At 45.0% G+C, this 18,350-nt stretch overlaps 1 protein-coding gene across 3 annotated transcripts in view; it reads right to left on the bottom strand.

Annotated features, from left to right (window-relative positions):
- The window catches only part of LOC149351019 (putative ATP-dependent RNA helicase TDRD12), a 162,724-nt gene that overhangs the window by 86,269 nt on the left and 58,105 nt on the right, over positions 1 to 18,350 (bottom strand). For 2 of the 3 annotated variants that reach the window (XM_089580208.1, XM_089580209.1), the window contains 5 exons: positions 16,734 to 17,977; positions 15,610 to 15,707; positions 11,901 to 11,991; positions 9,613 to 9,732; positions 2,517 to 2,705 (listed from right to left, as the gene is read on the bottom strand). In XM_089580208.1, the coding sequence (XP_089436334.1) occupies positions 2,517 to 2,705; positions 9,613 to 9,732; positions 11,901 to 11,991; positions 15,610 to 15,707; positions 16,734 to 17,977 (1,742 nt within the window). The remainder of the gene's footprint in view (positions 1 to 2,516; positions 2,706 to 9,612; positions 9,733 to 11,900; positions 11,992 to 15,609; positions 15,708 to 16,733; positions 17,978 to 18,350) is intronic. The other variant, XM_089580210.1, reaches the window with a different exon arrangement.

Raw genomic sequence — 18,350 nt, forward strand, 5'->3', positions numbered from 1 at the left:
GATCTGCACATAATTCGCCCATATAATGTGGTTCTGACACTGTCTGGTTTATGAAAATTGGAGCGGTATTCGATCACTGCAGAATATTCGGAAGTATTAGAATATTCCAAAATGTCGATTTCGAATATGAACCGAATAACAAACATATTCAATTCGTATTCCAAATTTAGAATATTCACACATTCCTAATGAACACCTGTCATATTGCTGGTCCCGGCAGCCTGGGCACTAACAGTACGTAACTGCGGCTGCTCGTCGTTCTTGCTTGATGACACAAAACCACCGGACATGCACACCTCTATTGTGCACGCCTCTATTGTGCACACTTGAACTGACAGATGCTGACGACCTGAGTCATAAATCCTACTCCTGACCTCCTGCCATGACACTCTTTACATAATGCAGAACTTGGACAGCACAACATGAGGTAACAAAGCATCTGCTAACTACTGCCTGCCCACTTGCCTGTGGTGCTGCTACAGGTAGGTGTTTATCATATCCGCCGGCATGCAGCCCAGTGCAAGTTGGGTGCTTGGCACTCACTCATAAAATGCCAAACAACCAATACTCAGAAACGTTAACAAAAATGACTGCATACCTGGGTAATCATTTGGTCAGAATTAGGCGTGCGCGAATTTTTTATAAGTTAGAATATTCAGCCGAATAGTAAAGCATTTCATAATTTATTTGATCCGAATGTTTGGTATTCGAAATCTAAAGTATTAGTCTCAGGCGAATAATGTTTGTGGATCGCTTGCTGCGTGTAGTTTTGGTTCAGCATACCTCCTCTGGGATGGCACCACAGCGCACGCAACCAAAGCCATGACTCCGAGCCACGTGACTGCGCTCCCGCTCCTATGCTGGAGCCAGTCTCGGCATGTTTGTGGCAACAGACACGAGCACGCGGAAGCGCAACGCCCAGATCTGCACAAGCCAGATGTCTGTGACAGTGCTATCCACGAAGCACACGCGCCGAAATACAAACGGCGGCACACATCAATCGAGAGTTTGCACAGCGCGATCCGCTTACATGCACCACTGTGTGTACAGCCTGATTGCTCCCGGCGGGGCAGACATGCAAAACATCTGGCCCGTGCTTGTGCTGTCCTCAGGGCGACCTGCGCATGCACAGAGGCTCCCCGTGGAGGCGTATCGTGCTATGCTAAATCTGGCTCCCTTGACTCCCACGGGACGACTCTGAGCTGACTGCAGCTACCGCAGCCGTCTGAAATTAGCCAAACAAGCGCGACTGTGTGCACGCAAAGGAAAGCTAGCATGAAACGTATGGAGATGGGTGCCCTTTTCCGACGCCTAACGCACGTAGGCGCTGGGCGCAAAGTGCGTATGCCTAGCAGGTGTCACAGAGTCACTGCTTAAAAGCAACACCAGCGCAAAGACGCAATCCCAATTAAGAGCAGCAGTTAGAGGCCCCACATATAAGTGTCACACTCCACAGATACGTTAGCATCTCATGCTGGGTAGCGCCCCCAATTTCCGACGGCCATTTTTGCAAAAAGTCTACACAGCTTCAATGAGTGTGACAAAGCTTCAATGCATTCTCTCTCTCTTTCAGGTAATGGCCTTGAACCTTTTTTGAAGTCAGAAGTATTCGAAATATTCGCTTCAAAATTATTCGAAGAAAACTACTATTCAGTTTAGTTTAGTTTATGGGGTTTAACGACCCAAAGCGACTAAGGCTATGAGAGACGCCGTAGTGGAGGGCTCCGGAAATTTCGACCACCTGGGGTTCTTTAACGTGCACTGACATCGCACAGTACACGGGCCTCTAGAATTTCTCCTCCAAAGAAATTCTAGCCGCCGCGGCCGGGATCGAACCCGCGTCTTTTGGGTCAGCAGCCGAGCACCATAACCGCTGAGCCACCGCGGCGGCAAAACTACTATTCACTTTGAACAAAACAACTACTATTCGCACATCCCTGGTAAGAATGCAAGTTTTGCACCTTCTTCCACTAGTTTTAGGCTTTTGCTTAGAATCTCTCTCAGGAGTGGTCACCTCCTAAAACTGCTAAATGGCACTAATTTCCATTCAAAGATTTTCAGAGACTTTAGAACTTCTACAGAGCCCTGTAAAAGGTGTACTGAAGTCGTCATTCAAAAAAAAAAAAAAAAAAAAAATGTGAAGACAAAATAGAAAGTGTTTGGAAGGAAAGAACCTAATGCCATTTTCTCCTGCTCTATGCTAAGAATTGAAAAAAAAAAAAAAAAAAGCGCCATGGTGAATTCAAATCTCGACACTTGAAACATAAAGTGAAAAGAAAATTCTCTTAAAGCAGAATTCAAAATCAAAAAAATATATACAGCCTCATTAAAGGTACTTGTTTCAAAAAAATAATAGCAAGCATCCAAATGCGCGTGAAATGCAGTGGATACGGTCAAGAGACCTTCAAATCCCTTACCTAGACAAACTTAAAAGAGAAAAACAGAAATATTCTGCTAACAAGGCACCACAATTGTGAACTGACACACACCTAAAAGATTGCCCTTACTACACTCACCCCGACTCCCCTGGGCAGCAGTCTGTAGTCAGTCTCCGTCAGTATTCTTGAAACAAGTGGAATCAAGTAGGCAAGTGTCTTGCCTGAATGTGGAGGTCCAACTGCCACAACGTTTCTACCTGATTCCACTGCAGGCCATACTACTGATTGAATAGCCTGTGGAGCACGAAACCCTTGGGACCGCAGGTTCTGAAGAGAAGGAAAGGTTAACTGAACCATGAGAACAAGCACCCATAAGCACCATATTTACTCGCATAATGAACACTTTTTTTTCCCCGAAAGCCCACCAAATTTGGGGGTACATTCATAAAACAGGGTAGAATATTCAGCAAAAAATTTAACTGTCAAAAACGGGAAAGAAAATAGGCTGCTTGAATAAATACTTCATCTAGTGCAATTCATCTTTGAAATAAACAAAACACTCTCCAGCATGGTTTCTGTGCTTGAAAGCACAGTCTACAACTTTCATCTTAAAGAAACTCTGACACACCTTCCGAGGAGAGAACATAAACTTGCTCAATCCCTGAATTGTGTTGTCATGAACAACTGAGCCAAATTATACACTTCTACACGCAGCAGAGAACCCACAATCACACGCAAAAGTAGGCGAGACCTTTCCGGCAACTTTTTCACTTTCCCACCCTCCTCCGTCGCATGCTCCTGTGTATACCAGTTCAAAATGGCTCATGGTCAGATTCTTTCAGATGTCAGGCAGCTACCATGGCCACAGCCAGTAAGCCGCAGAGCTCGGCAGATCAGAAAGCTCTGCCCCAGGCGGTGGGGCAGGCAGAGGAGTGCTGACCTTTCAGCATGCAAAAAGTGATGAGAGGAGAGGGAAAGGCACGAAGACGCTGAAATTGAAGTTCTGACTACAGATAATTAAGCTTCTACAAAGCGCATTAAAAAATTCTCAGTGGAGGATTTTCGTGAAGTGGCATCCTTTAACATCCCAGGCATACTGCAAAGAGCCCCTTCAAGAGCCCCTTTAAGGGGAGACACTGGTCTTAAAACAAAAATTTTTATTATTAGAGATATTGTAATGATATTAGGTTTGTATATGTATTTCTTCCTATTTTCTACAATATAATTTTAGTAATCTCAATTATGTTTGGTTTCATGGGGATTAATACCCCAAGGCGACTCAGGCTATGAAGGATGGCATAGTGGAGGGCTCCGGATATTTCGACAGCCCGGGGTAAAGGGAGACTGAAGCACTTTTTTTGAAAATCAGGCTGGCAGCGGTGTCCTATAGTTTTTCATGCTGTATGCTCGAAAATCGAACCCAAAAAAGTCAAAACCATATGCAAATTGCCTTTTTTAGCAGAAATATTCGGCCCGCGGCGTGGGGCACACCGTGGGGTGCATCGCCGCCTGTGATTGGTCAAAGAGGTCATGACGACAATTTGAGGACTGGAGAAGCTGCCGATGCAGATCCGGCTCTGCGCTGAGTGCAGATCGCAGCTCTCCGTGGTGTTGCAAAAGCGAATATGGCGACTATTTTTTCACTGACCTCCAAAGAAAAGGTACTGTTTGTTCATTCCACGTATCACCTGAAACCAAAAATGATGCAACCAAAAAATACTACGCCTAGCACAAGCATACACCAGCATGAAAGACGCATATGCAGTCCATGCACAAAAAGTGCCAGCACAACCTTGGCTCGTATTGAAGGGGTGCGAACAATACTCAACTCAATTAACCCTTTCACTGTCACGGACGTACCGGTACGTTTTCGCGCTTCCCCCCCACAGTGTCACTGACGTACCGGTACGTTCTCTATCGTGCGTTCAAAATTTCGCGCTTGAGTGCAAAGCTGACGCTCTTGGACTAGCTGCGCCATCTGTTGAATCTTTCTACAAGTTCGTATTTTCGCCCCTTACTGTTTTGGTATGTGCATTGAAGAGTACGGAGCGACTGCCATCCCACCCCTCTCTCTTTGCTGAGTGGCACGGTCGCTCCGCGTTCGCCGGATCATGACGCGCGCGTGTGGTTATGGGTCCAAGCATGGAGGTCCAAGGGTTGTTCTGCCATCTGCCGCTGTTTTGCAGGTTTTTATTGTTCTTCTGTCGGCGAGTGAGCTACGGCGCTTCAAGTTCAAGGGCGCGCGCTGTTGCCACTCCGAGAGTCAAAGAGACTGACACATGACTCGATTGCTGCTTTCGCTCTCTCGTCGCACCCTCGCTTGCGGCTGGCAGCAGCAAAAGCAAAGCCCCTCAACTTTCTTTTAGCCTTTTTCCATCTCCCTCTCTCATCTTTATTGCACAGTGTCCCATTTCTCTCCGTTTTGCGGGCCACTGAAAGCACACCCCCGCTGCGCGCGGTTACTTTCGGATATGGCTGATCGCGCGGGACCTTCCTCTGCGCATTGGAGCGGTGGCTCTTCAGATTCTAAATACGAGCCGAGCTCGGATTCGGACTCTGACAGCGTCTCATCCGAGAAAGAGGCGAGTTCGGCATCATCAGATTCTGACGTTGAAACCGCGGGACCATCATCCCGGAAGTGTGCGACACTGGGGGTGCGTCACGGGCAGAAACACCCGACAGCGAAAGGGTTAACACCACTGGACGTATCCTGGCTTGCCTGAAAGAGCATCACCCAAAAGAAAAGGCCCAAAGAGTTTTGTACAAAAAATCCTGTTCTCAGTACCCGGCGTTGTGGGTTGGGGCAAGAAAGTATTTCAAGGAAATGATAAAGCAGCACAAAGTTGATGTCAAAATGAGCGAAGCGCAGTGGTCTAGCACTGCGAGGCATGTGACCACAGGATAGTGACGCAATCATTGTGCGCTGGAAACTAAGCTAATTACGCGCACAAGGCTGCTGCTTCACTCATGGCACGTTCAGCAGATGCCAGAAAATATTAATCGCTGCCTCGTAAACGTTCGCCGTTCCTAGATCTGCAGTTTAGGTTCAATGACCTGGTGGTCAACTACTGTGTGCTTTAAAGCCAAGCTGCAACTCGCCAGCTGCCACAAGTTCATGAAGAAACCGAGTAAGGTTGCGAAACATCGTGTTTTTAAGCAAAAACTTGGTTGGCGTTCATTTCTCTTAAATTTACATCCGAAATCAGACAGACCTCTGTCGAACGCTTTCATTTTCATCGCTTAGTTACGATTACAGTGACGAGACAGCAATGGGTGGAAGCAACGAGATGCCGCATATGAAAAGCTTCGATGCTTGCTTGCTTGCTTGCTTGGACACGTCGAACTGAGTCTTGCTGAGCAAACCACAGGTGGTCTGGCCGCACCTAAGCTGACGAGAGCGACACATGCTTGAGCCTCTATAAAGGTTCTGCAGGGGCTAAGTGAGCATGTTTCTACTTTTAGAAAAGGCACTTCTTCGGAATGTGACATGCCTCTCATGCGTGAGAAAATCGAAGGAACTGTGTCATGGTTCACCCGTGCCTTTTGGACAGAAATCTCCAGAGATCGCATTAGGGACAAGCTCTGCATGCAGCCGCTCTTACGAAAGTACCTGGGCCGAGTGCGAGACGAGCACGCTAACCACTCCGCCACGCCAGCTCGCTGGTCTGGAATGAACAAACATGCATCTAGTGAATACGGTGTTGTCTTAGGAGGGTGCTTTAGAGACATGTACTGTGGTGTATATTAGTAATTATGAGCATTCAAATTACAGAAGTCGCAGTTAAGCAAGTAGCAAAGTACACTTCCGATTATTGTGACTTCATTAACAAAATTTTTTTTTTCTAACACCAGCTTCCCCCTTAAAGATCTCTAGGAGGTCAAAATTATTCTGGAGCCCACAACTACGGCACCTCTATCTTCCTTTCTTCTCTCACTCCTTTATCCCTTCCCTTACGGCACAGTTCAGCTGTCCACCAAGATGCAAGACAAAGTAGTACCATTTCCTTTCCTCAAAAACCAATTTTCAATTTTCCTCCCTAGAGCAGCTTGTGGGTGGCAGCGTGATCGGTCAGGGGTATGTAACTGCTCTGGAGAGCTTGCAAAGCACTGTAATAAGGTATACATTGAATAAAAAGACGCGCATAACGGACTTACACGGTCTGATTTTATACATTTGGCTCTGACATGGGAAGTCCACTTACTACGAACTATGGATATAACAAACGCAACATGCACGACCGTCACGTTTGTTATAAGTTGGCTTGGCTGTATAGCAATTTTTAGTAGCTCGAAACTCTGTAGGTAGGTACTTTAGAGTATTTTAAAGTCGAAAATGCCATTTTTGAAGAATTGCAATTCTATTTTTTCTTTTTTTTTACCATATCAAGACCAGTGTCTCCCTTTGAACCAACATGTACAACTCAAGCTGTGGGCCACGAGGCTGTGTAAAGAGAGCAAAACTAGAAGTCACCCTAGCAAAACTCACAGCACAGATCAACTCCAACAAGTTATTTTTGCTACAATCCTTATGGTGGCAGATCAAACAGAGAAACTCTTTATGACCAGCCGTGGTATCTATTCGTTCCTGAATTCTTCGTGCAACAATTTTATTGGCAGCTCATCCCAAAGGGCGACATATCGTAGTCTTGATATTTGACAGACAGCGCTTCAAGTATAGCACTGTTGTTCCAGCGGTCACCAAAGAGCACCTGCCAGCATTCACTATCATCACCAGTGGACTGCATGCGAAAAGAATGGAGTGAGTTCATTACACGAGGGAAAAAAAAGATTGTACTTTTTGACAACCTAAGTCCGTGGGGTGAGTTGATTACGAGGTCATGTTTATTATGTGAGTAAATACGGTAAATGATATGTCATACAACATGATTTCATATTGGGATTGTGAGTTACACTAAAATAAATAAATAAATAAATAGTTAAATAAATGCCAAGACATGACAAGTTGTCATCTCAAAGATAGTTAATGGCTAGTTGTAGTTGCTCTGTCTATAAGTGAGTAACAACTTAAACAGAATGAAAAAACCAGATGGCATTTTTCTGTATTACAAACCAAATGCCTGTCCTAGCAAAAAGGCACACTTGAATGATATGGTCGACTAGATCTTCCAGCAAGAGTACTGAGTACAAGAATGGAAGTGACAAACTGCCTCCTGGAGCAACCTCAGGAGCAGGAAAAACTGCATTTTGGAGCAGGTTTCCCAATATAAGTCAATGCTGCCAATGCCTTAGCTAGCCAAAGGCTGAATACATAGGTCTTTAGAGTGCTCCTCATTTTGTGATTTCCTGCAGCTCAATGCAACAGATGCACAGTGACGCAATCGCAAGGATAGCAGAATTCAAAGGCCATTAAATGACACACCTTGTTGCCTTCCATATTCATGTGCAGCCTGGCTGACTAGCAAGCGGAAAACTGAACTGCTCACGACAGTACAGTTTCAGATTCCGGCACGACGCGCTATCGGAGGTTACTGGATGTTTGCTCTCGTGCTATCTACTGCTCGGCCGGGAAAGAGATCGACAGTGTAAGCGAGCCGAGTAAACTGTGCACAGCTCGAATTTTCGTCAGCGGAGCCGATCTGTGAATGAAAAAACACTGGGCATGGAGCTCCATGCACCTGCAAGAAATGGGCATCAGCACGAGGCGGCATGGCTTGGCTGAAACCACTTCAAACTCTGCAAATAGACCGGCTCCGTGATCCCCCCACTTCGGATAGTTATTTTTGAAAAAAAAAAAAAAAAATGACATATGTGCCACTATGGTAAGCTGCACTGATTCCACTTACAAAATGGTGCCTATTGCTTACCGTTTTCTCGTGATTCCCGAAATGTTTTTGAGCAATGCCAGCTGTTGCCAGACAAGCAAATTACTACATGCCAGCGGCCACGATGCTACGCATCCACTGGTATTGTGCAGCTATGCTACAACAAAGAACTGGCTTCAGCCAAGCTGTAGCCAAGCAAAAGCCGAAACTGACACTAGGCGGAAGCTTTTAGTGTTACATCTCCTGCAAGGATGGCTCCAGTAGTTATTTAAGACCCAATTTCCTGCCTATGGCACATGACAGCGCCAAGAAATTCTTACGGTGTAGCATGGCGCAAATGGTGCAGCACTTCCAGCCCTGTGGGTAATCTGACGATCGTGTGCACTTAGATTTTTCTTCTTTTTCTGACAGCGGAAAGAAAGAAAGATTACAGCCGTGACCAAGGACACTTGAGGGCAAGGCGGCTTGGCGATGTCTGCGGGTAACCGAACAAGAGCATTCCATGGAAGAGAGCAGGATGCCGTTGTGCCTTTTTAGTTAACGCAGATGCGGTAATGAGCTGTGTGGGGATGTCTCGGACGCTTTGACAATTTCACCATGAGTCGGCGCGGGAGGCGGGGCTCCCTTGTCATGCTTCTCTTACGCACCTCGATCCCACGTTACACAGGGCAATCCCATGCTGATGCAAGTCGTGACTCATAATGGGTGAGTGAAACCAAATGAGTCGATGAGTGAGTGAGCACAAGCCAGTCGTGAGTCAAAAGGAGTGAGTGAGCCCGAAAAAGTTGTGAATCGAGATGCGTGAGTGAGTTGAAATGTATCGTGACTTGTAATGACTGGCTCACCCCGGATTAGGCTCGAGTCTGAGTGAGCCCAAGTTAGTTGTGAGCCTACAGGAGTTTGAGATCATGAGTTTGAGTAAGCCCGTAAGTTGCCCAAATTTTTTTTGAGTGAGGGTGAATGAGCCTTTGTAATTTCGCCTAGGTGTGACCTCAATGATACCTTCCCATTTGGAATTATTTTGTTGTTCACACACCAAAAATTGGGAGCAATAATAATACCACAGACGCTGCACTGTTTTACTAAGGCCAGAGCAGGGTTTCCCATTACTTTTAGCCTCAGGGAATCCTCACAACATTCAGGAGGTGCTGAAAAACCCTAGGTGTCTTGGCTTCCTTCCTAGCATGCATGCGAAACGAGCATGCAGATGCACAGCCAGTCAAAAAATGCCCACCATCAATTAACAATAACTGGCTATACAGTAAAAGAGCCTAGTATGAGAAACTACTGAAAATAGCCCCAGAATGAGGTGGATAGAGGAGGGGGGAGATTGAGGTTAATAGATTTTGGTGCTCGGGGGAACCAAAAGCACTCAAAGGAGCCCAAGGATACCACGGAATCCAGTCTGAGAAGCCCTGGAGAGTGTAACTTGCAGGCTGCAAAGTGCTTACTGTTTTCACAGGACCATAAATTATTGTCCTGTCCAGATGCTCCTGAGATTTAGGCACCCTAAGGCCATGGCATAGTACGCGGACTTTGGAATATGAAGACTCGGTCAGCTTGAAAGAATTCTGAAAAGAGACACAACAGTTGTCAAAAAGGCCCTGGACTGTCTCACAATACTACCACGCAAAAAAACACTCAAATACTACGGAAAGATAAGCCTTCGAAAGTTAAGCAATAAAAATAAGTCTTCTTTTCACCTGCTGCTATGGTATACGACTCTGAAGTACTTCTGACAATTAAACGGCACCCAATATAGCATCACAATTTCTTTACACGTCCATTTTAAACTCATCTCAATAGCATTTTACTCTGCATCAACGTCATCATCATTAGTCTATGCCCACTGCAGGACAGAGGCCTCTCCCATATCTCTCCAATTGAACATGTCCTGTCCCAGCTACAGCCACCCTATTCCAGCAACCTTCTTACACTCATCCGCACACCTATCTTTATGCCACTCCCTGAAAAATGAAGTGCCAGCGTGGGCCACTGTCACTGATGAAAAGGAAGGGAGAACACATTTACCAGCGTATAGTGAACATACTCCGACACGGATACGTTCATACATACAGAGCATTTTGCCATGAGACTGCCCTAGCATCAAGTGTTGCACGTGGCACATTGGTGGTACCGCATATGCTCAAATGGGCATTCCAGCATGGTGGCGATGCCGGAGAAGTCTCCACAACAAGAAAAATTAGTTGCGATCAAAGGTTCTTTAAATGGCAAACCCTACCAAACACCCAAAGGTTGTTCGGTAGCCTATGGCGCAGCATGCTACACTTTTAGGGTGCCACAAACCAAGAAAGCAAAAAGGTTTAAACATCTGGCCTTTCTTTTGAGCAGCTTCAAAATGACAAATAGAAACTATTCGATCTATTGCACCTTAGCTAAGGCACAACAGACAAAGCAGTTGTTTTTCAGCTCGATTTCAAGACAGTTCCTCAGAACAACACAATGTACACAGCTTTGAAACAAAAACTGGACATCTTAAAGGTGCAGTGAAGAGGAATCTGAACTCGTCTTTTTGCCGTGGGAACTCAATCTACACGTTCCCAGCATGCTTAGAAACCTTGATTTATTGCCCTGTGTGGCTGATTTCCCTAATTAAATCGAATTAACATCCGGCTCCCGCCTTTACTTTTTGAATTCCCCCCGTAAGGTGGGCGGAGTCGACCAACGCTGGGAGTGCCTTTCACCCAGTCCCGTGGCGGCTTGCCGCTCTGCCATCGGCGGAGTAGTACGTAGTAATCCGTAGAAGCAAATAGTCCACGCGTATTTTTATTTCTGCGGGATTATTTTGCGGCTATATTATCTGCGAATGAAACTATTTATTCACGGAAACCTAAAAAACAAAATCAAACGAAAGCAAAGCCTCCACGGAGCTGGCTGAAAGGCACTCTATGCGTTGGTCGACTCCGCCCACTGTACGGGGAGAATTCAAAGAATAAAGGCGGGAGCCGGACGTTAATTCGATTTAATTAGGGAAGTCGGCCACAGAGGACAATAATTCGAAGTTTCTAAGGATGCTCGGAACGTGTAGGTTGAGTTCCTGCGGCAAAAAGACGAGTTCAGATTCCTCTTCACTGCACCTTTAATCTTGGTTTGAGTGCAAGCTTAATTGAGCTTTAAGCAGAACACCCCAAAAAGCCTAACACAGCAATCATCTAAACATGGTAACCACTCTGCAGGTTGAAAAAAAAAAGAAAGCTTATGACAACTTAACTGGAAGGGACAGTACTAAGCAAGCTACTGCTTGTGCCTGCTTGTGCAATCACCATCACAGCTTTTTCTAAAAATGTGAACAAGAAAAAGGAACACAAGACCTAGCCAAGTATCATTACTAGCATACTACTTGGCCACCATGCTTAAACTAATAAGGCAACCAGAAGTCTGACCAACAATAAAATTTCAGCCGCAAGTGTACACATCCTACAGGGAAGTAGACTGAAATATTGAAATCATTCATTACACAACAACCTATACTCTGGTATAAAGTGAATAATTGAAATACTATGCATTCATGGTCAAAAAGCACCAGAAACAAAACCCGAAAAAGGGCCCAACGCAGAGCAAGCACTTCCTCGCAGTGATTGCACTGTATTCGGCACTTTTCTTGGCACTGCTTCCCCATGACTATACTTTGATGCCTGCAAGGCAGATTACTCAAGACAATTAAAAGCAAGCTAACTATCTTCTCTGTATTTCTATAGCTTTACAAGTGCACACTTACATAATTGGTAATAAAATCCACAGGACCACTGAAATATTCACTGGGATCCAAATCTGGTTCAAATTCAGAACAGCTCTGGAAATCATGGAACCTGCAACACAGTGAACCAAGGCCACGTGAAAAACGTAAACTAGAACATTCCAGAAGCAAGGCAATGGCTTTGTAGAAAACTGCACCTTTAAAGGCACGAAGAGCCATTGTAAATCTGCTTCGATCATCAAGTGTTCAGTTTAACAAAAATGCTTTGTCATGCACAGTCACGGCCTAATTGATACAGAGCAGGCTGCGGTGATCAAGCTCCTCTAACACCTTACCTAGAGAAAATTTAGAGGTACTTTATACGTACCTTAGCAAATACCACTGGTGCACTCAAGAAACCTTCACACTGTTTCTACGGAACGCATAATAAAAGTTAAAATGCCAAAGTGTGCTCCATATTATTTTGGCCACACCTAAACATGCCCAGTGGTTGTGGGCTTTGGTGTTTTCGGCGGCAATGTTTTTTTTTCCAAACAAGTCCATTCAAGAGCAAGAGTCCTCACTGCATGTCACATAAATAGCCACATGCAGTTTATCAGTAATCTTGCCAAGTTGGAACACTGGTGTATAAAACACCGTTCCATCACGGTTCTAGCATTTTGTTGTTCCAATCAATTGCATTGCCTTTACTTCCAGTTTCAAGTGCAGCACAAACTAATTGGCCTCCAGATGTTGTCGAATACCACTTGGTGCGACACTGCAGGAGTCTGTGCAGGATGTTGAACTCTTTCATTACCACAGAAAAGAAAGTTTTTTGAAGGTTCACTTCATCACTTTTGACTAAAAAAATTGTTAGCTACATCAGCATGCAACACATCAAAATAAAGCTAAGAAATGAAAAATTTAAGTTTGCATTTCAAATAAAAATATTAAGCAGTAATGTAAAATTTTGTCCAATACAAATTGATAAAATTATGGTTGTTATTTTAATGTTAATGCTTATAACATAAAAAAAGAAAAAAATTTCTGTAATTCTGAAATACACAAACCATTTTATTGAATAAACTATTTCAAGTTCCAGTGCTTTGACTGACCAATATTTCAAGCTACAAAAAAAGAAATCTCTGCTTCCTCATAGGACTCTTCACTTGAGACTTTTTTTTTGGGTCAATGGCTTTATCTCAAGGTTGTTCACTCAGGATGGGCATCCAGACATTCGTGCTGACTGATATTTGCCTGTATTTAGAAAAATATCCAGAAGACATTGCTTGATCTCGTCGCCTGTTCGGCTTGCACGGTGTTACTGGCTTCAGTGCACAGTGCTATGTAGAAAGAGAGGGCAGTTTTTTTTCTTCTTTAGTGTGATAACACTTGCAGTAGGCATTCCCCACATTTAGCCGTTGTGCTCGTTTGAAGTCCTTGTGTGGCAGGCCCCCCACCTTCCCACTGAGTTGTGGGCAGTCTGCCCAGGTGTGTGTGTGTACATGCACACGTGCGCGCACACACACGCACACGCACGCACGCACACACATAAACCTGGCAGGTTGTCCTCTTGCCACTGCCCATTGTGGCAGGCGGCAATTCGGTTAATGATTGGTCGCGAGAGGTTGCTTGGGGAGTGCAGCATGGGTCTCACAAGCCCCATCAATGGCAGCATCCGCGATCACAGGGCAACGGAACTGAAGTGAAAACCGAAGTGCTAGTGCACACAATTCGTATTTGGCCTAACTACACAAACCGACAGTCAGTTTTTTTTTCTTGGTAAAACTGAAGTCTCTGTAGCCATGGCAAGACCAAATCTTGGCTAGATAATGCTAATGACCACAGTACTGCCAACATCCTCATTACATCTCAGGCAGCACAAAAAAATCGGTAAACTGGAATCGGGTGAAAAAAATATGCCCCCTGGTGGGCAGCAGTTGATGCTTTGGGCCAGTTTCTTGAAGTCTTCATCGTCAGAACTGTACCGTTTCGTACATCAGATGCAACACAGTCAAAGCTAGCGCTCTCTTGCTTACATGTGTGATCAAAAAGTTGTGCATTCCTTGTGATGAGCGAAAAGCAACGACTTCTTCGCATGCATGTCGATTACATGATACATTTGTAATGAACTTGATTAAATACGCTCTTATTGCTGACACACTTGTCGCTTTCTTATGCCTTAGACAACTAGGCCACAAAGCAAAGCACGGACCTTTAGTTTTTCATACGGACGATTTCCGTACGTTTCAAAGTGTTGCACATGATGTATGAAACCGAGTAAATCCAAACTATCAGACATCATACTGAAAAAATTGCGCAGAAACACGAGGACTAAGCAGAGACAAAGACAAGGACGAGTGCTTGTCCTTGTCTCTGCTTAGTCCTCGTGTTTCTGCGCAATTTTTTCACTCGTCCTTGTCTTTGTCTCTGCTTAGTCCTCGTGTTTCTGCGCAATTTTTTCACTTGTCCTTGTCTTTGTCTCTGCTTAGTCCTCGTGTTTCTGCGCAATTTTTCACTCGTCCTTGTCTTTGTCTCTGCTTAGTCCTCGTGTTTCTGCGCAATTTTTTCACTTGTCCTTGTCTTTGTCTCTGCTTAGTCCTCGTGTTTCTGCGCAATTTTTCACTCGTCCTTGTCTTTGTCTCTGCTTAGTCCTCGTGTTTCTGCGCAATTTTTCACTCGTCCTTGTCTTTGTCTCTGCTTAGTCCTTGTGTTTTTGTGCGCAATTTTTTCACTCGTCCTTGTCTTTGTCTCTGCTTAGTCCTCGTGTTTCTGCGCAATTTTTTCACTTGTCCTTGTCTTTGTCTCTGCTTAGTCCTCGTGTTTCTGCGCAATTTTTTCACTCGTCCTTGTCTTTGTCTCTGCTTAGTCCTCGTGTTTCTGCGCAATTTTTTCACTTGTCCTTGTCTTTGTCTCTGCTTAGTCCTCGTGTTTCTGCGCAATTTTTCACTCGTCCTTGTCTTTGTCTCTGCTTAGTCCTCGTGTTTCTGCACAATTTTTTCAGTATGCATATCAACCAACTAGCCCAACTTTATGCTCTCCGAAGTACATCAGACATCACCCTGCAGTTCACTGCTACTGCTTGCACTAAAAAAAAAAAAAAAAAACGTCCAAAAAAGTAAAAAAAAAAAAAAGAGAACACGGATGTCATCTGCAAGATGGTCTGAAAAGCAGGAGTTCACCATGCTTGCCAAAAAAAGCTGTGCACCCCTGTTCTGTCCCTCGGCAAAATTCACTGCTCCGCAGCAGTCACAAATTACTTCCAAGTTGAAACTTGACTTCTTGGACTATTTAAATGATATAACAGGTCAGAAAGTGCATTGGCAGCTTTGAAATAGCACATATCCGAGTCACTAGCAGCCTATGCTCAATGGGCATGGTAAGGAAAGAGCCAAACTGATCATGCTAACTGTAATCCTGCCGCTTCTGTATTAAAATTTCCACTTAATGTTGTGTAGAAAATGGACCTCTTTATGCAAGAACTGTCTCTAGATTTATCAAGTTCGTGACGAACAGCAGGCGAACAAGCTAGTATTGCTGAAGTCTATTCAGAGCTAGACATTTACAGCTGTGCCCAAGCTTCCAAGGAAAAAGAAGAAAAAAAAACACCAGTCCAATCTCAAAGGACTTCAGGACAGGCAAGAACAGCAATGAACATTAGACCCTTTCTTTGCAGTACAAATTTTATTACCACAAAGCAGATGCCCCACAGGCAATCAAAGCACATATATTCCACACAAGGTTCACTTACTGCGTATCTTCCAGGCCTTGGCTGACATTCATGGGTGCCTGGTGAGAGGTAAATTGAAGATGCCATTCTGGTTTCTGAACAGCAGGGCTTCGTTCCTTCTGTAAAGCATGGCACAGAAAAATAAAATCCCTGTTAGGTGGTCGTTCTGGTGAGTGCCCGTGGCAGTAATGTGTGAACAACTTTTAAACCTTTGAAACAAACTATGAACAGTTTAGCACCAAGTATTTTAAAAGTAAATGATGCAAAAACCTTCAGTGAATTATTCTGTAGCTTAAAGGGGCTCTGAAAAGCCTCCTGAGAAGCTCACACAGGTGAATCATTACATTCTGTTGTCATGGACACCTGAGCCAAATAACACTTCTACGTGCAGCACAGAACCCGCAGTTGCACGCGAAGGTTGGAGACATACTTCTGGCAACTTTCATGCTTGCACCCTCCTCCGTATCATGCTCCTGCGTATTTCTGTTCAGAGATGGCTACTGGTTAGACCCTCTCTGACGTCACGCAGCTACCATGGCAGCAGCCAGGCAGCCGCATCACTTCATCAGGTCAGGAATTCCCATGCGCATTGGCAGCTGCCGGTGGGCTCGAGTGGGTAGGGCTGGCGAAGGAGCACCGACCTCTGATCGTGCAAAATGCAATGACAGATGAAAAGATGTGAAGACACAGAGATTCATATTTTCGCTAGAGATAACTCAGATTCTGCAAAATTCTTGCTGGAGGATATTCGTGAGGTGGCATCCTTTAACATCCCAGGCATATCACACCTTTATTGAGAGACCCTTTCAGAGCCCCTATAAGAGCTACTTTAAGACATTAAACACTGGATATTTCTTGTGTGCATATGGCACAAGTATTAACTAGGGTACCAGCACCCAGTGTCCATGACTACAAAGCAGGCTTCCGATGCTTTAAAAAATGCTTTTGGAAGAATCTGAAGAAAGGTGACTTTTTTTTTTATTCGAGATGTTTGCCATTAGGCATAATGAGAAAGGGAGAGAAAGTTAAAAGGAGTGTAAACAAGCCTCGCTGAATAACCTTCTATGAATTATGAAGGTACAACAATAGAAGAGCTAAGGTCTGCCACATGCATTTTTAGTTGTTTCAGACATGGCACAACTTACCTCATCAGCTTGAGACTTCAATGAGCAAGTGCTTTGCAATGGTGCTCGATTCACTGCACGCTTCTGCTTTTGCAACAGATCCTTCAGCCTTTGGGTCTTGCTCACTGAACAGGATGAGCTATCCCTGAAGTCCACACACGTAGGCAAAGGCTTACGCTGATTACTGTCACTTTCAGCACCCTTGTGTAGCTCCACAGAGTCCTTCTGCTGGGAATTCGTTGGTTCTAATGGTAGTGAAGAAGCTTGTTGACCAAGTACACTGCTAGATGTTGGTTTTAACTGCGCAAGCGCAAGGCCTCGCCCTGCAGGATGACACAATGATGAGTTAGTCTTGACTGAGCTCCCAATGTCAGATGCACAAAATTGAGACGTCTTGCTCTGTACAGATGCGTCACTGTCTTCAGCCGTAGCACCTGCTTCCTGCACTTTTTGACTGGAGTCAGAATTAGCGGTCCCGGGTGGCCGGACCTTAACGGTGGGATCATATTGTGCCTTGTAAAAGAGATATGAATTGGCCATTCGAGCACGACCACGAGCTTTAGGCTCCCCATTATGGCTGGTGCTAGGAACACAAGGCTTAGAAGCGGTAAACGTTGGCCTGCCCTCGGACACTGGTGTCTGTCCTGGCCTATGGACAAGTGTTGGCGTTACAGGTGTTGATGTCTTTGTCTTAGAGTTTGTGTTGTCTGTAATGCCAGCCATTTCACTACTACTAAGATCTTCAGATGGAGTGGCCACTGGAGTGGGAGTGCAAGATTCAACATCTTGTCTTAGGTCAAGCACAGGACTCCTTGATTCTTGTGCCCGATCGTTTGTGCTGTCTTCCAAGCTGGACTCTTCCAATGGGCTTGGACTTCTACATTCCTGAAGCCGCAGCATTAAGGCAAGGCCCCTGCCAAGGCCCGGCATTGTAGGGGGCGTATCTGAGCCTGTTGATAGTGTCCCAATGGAAATGTTGGTAGATGAGGTTGACCATTGCGTGGGGGAGCTAGCAGGACTGGCTTGAGGAGTAGATAGAGGTGGAGACACTTCTGCTTCTGCCTCTACCACTTCCACAGGAATGCCACGTTCTCGGGAGGCAAGCTGAAGGATACAATCACGAACATCTTTTAATCTTGCTATGGCCACATTTCGCTGAATTTCAAAATAAATCTCGCGGGCACTGCGTTCAACTGGTGGTTCCTTCACCAAAGGCTGTCCACCTTTGCCAGTTCTGAGCAATATCTCCTCTTGCAACATGATCGCTGAAGAAAAAGAAAAAATCCGAAAGAGTTAGCATCACAGAACTGCACCCAGATGCATCCTAACGCAAAGCTCTACTCACTCTGGATTTCGAACTGCTTAGGTTTAGAAATCCTAGTTACAACTATGCAAAGGTTAAATCACTTCAAACAAATAATAGTTAGGCAAAATTACACACTGCAAACCCTTAATACCCTACGGGGTATTCACACGACCTCACAGTCACCATTCTAACATCGAACGCGCAGCTACAGCAGTGCAGGCCAGAGCAGAGGAAATAAGCCGACCAGACATCACCTGTAGCCTTTTGCTGTGCTGCGGAAACGACAAAATGGTGGCCACTGCGGTTTCAGTGCATACCCGGTATTGGCATGT

Source organism: Amblyomma mixtum, chromosome 3, assembly GCF_055824585.1.
Source record: "Amblyomma mixtum isolate Tamu chromosome 3, ASM5582458v1, whole genome shotgun sequence".
In the NCBI taxonomy this organism is placed as follows: Eukaryota; Metazoa; Arthropoda; class Arachnida; order Ixodida; family Ixodidae; genus Amblyomma; species Amblyomma mixtum.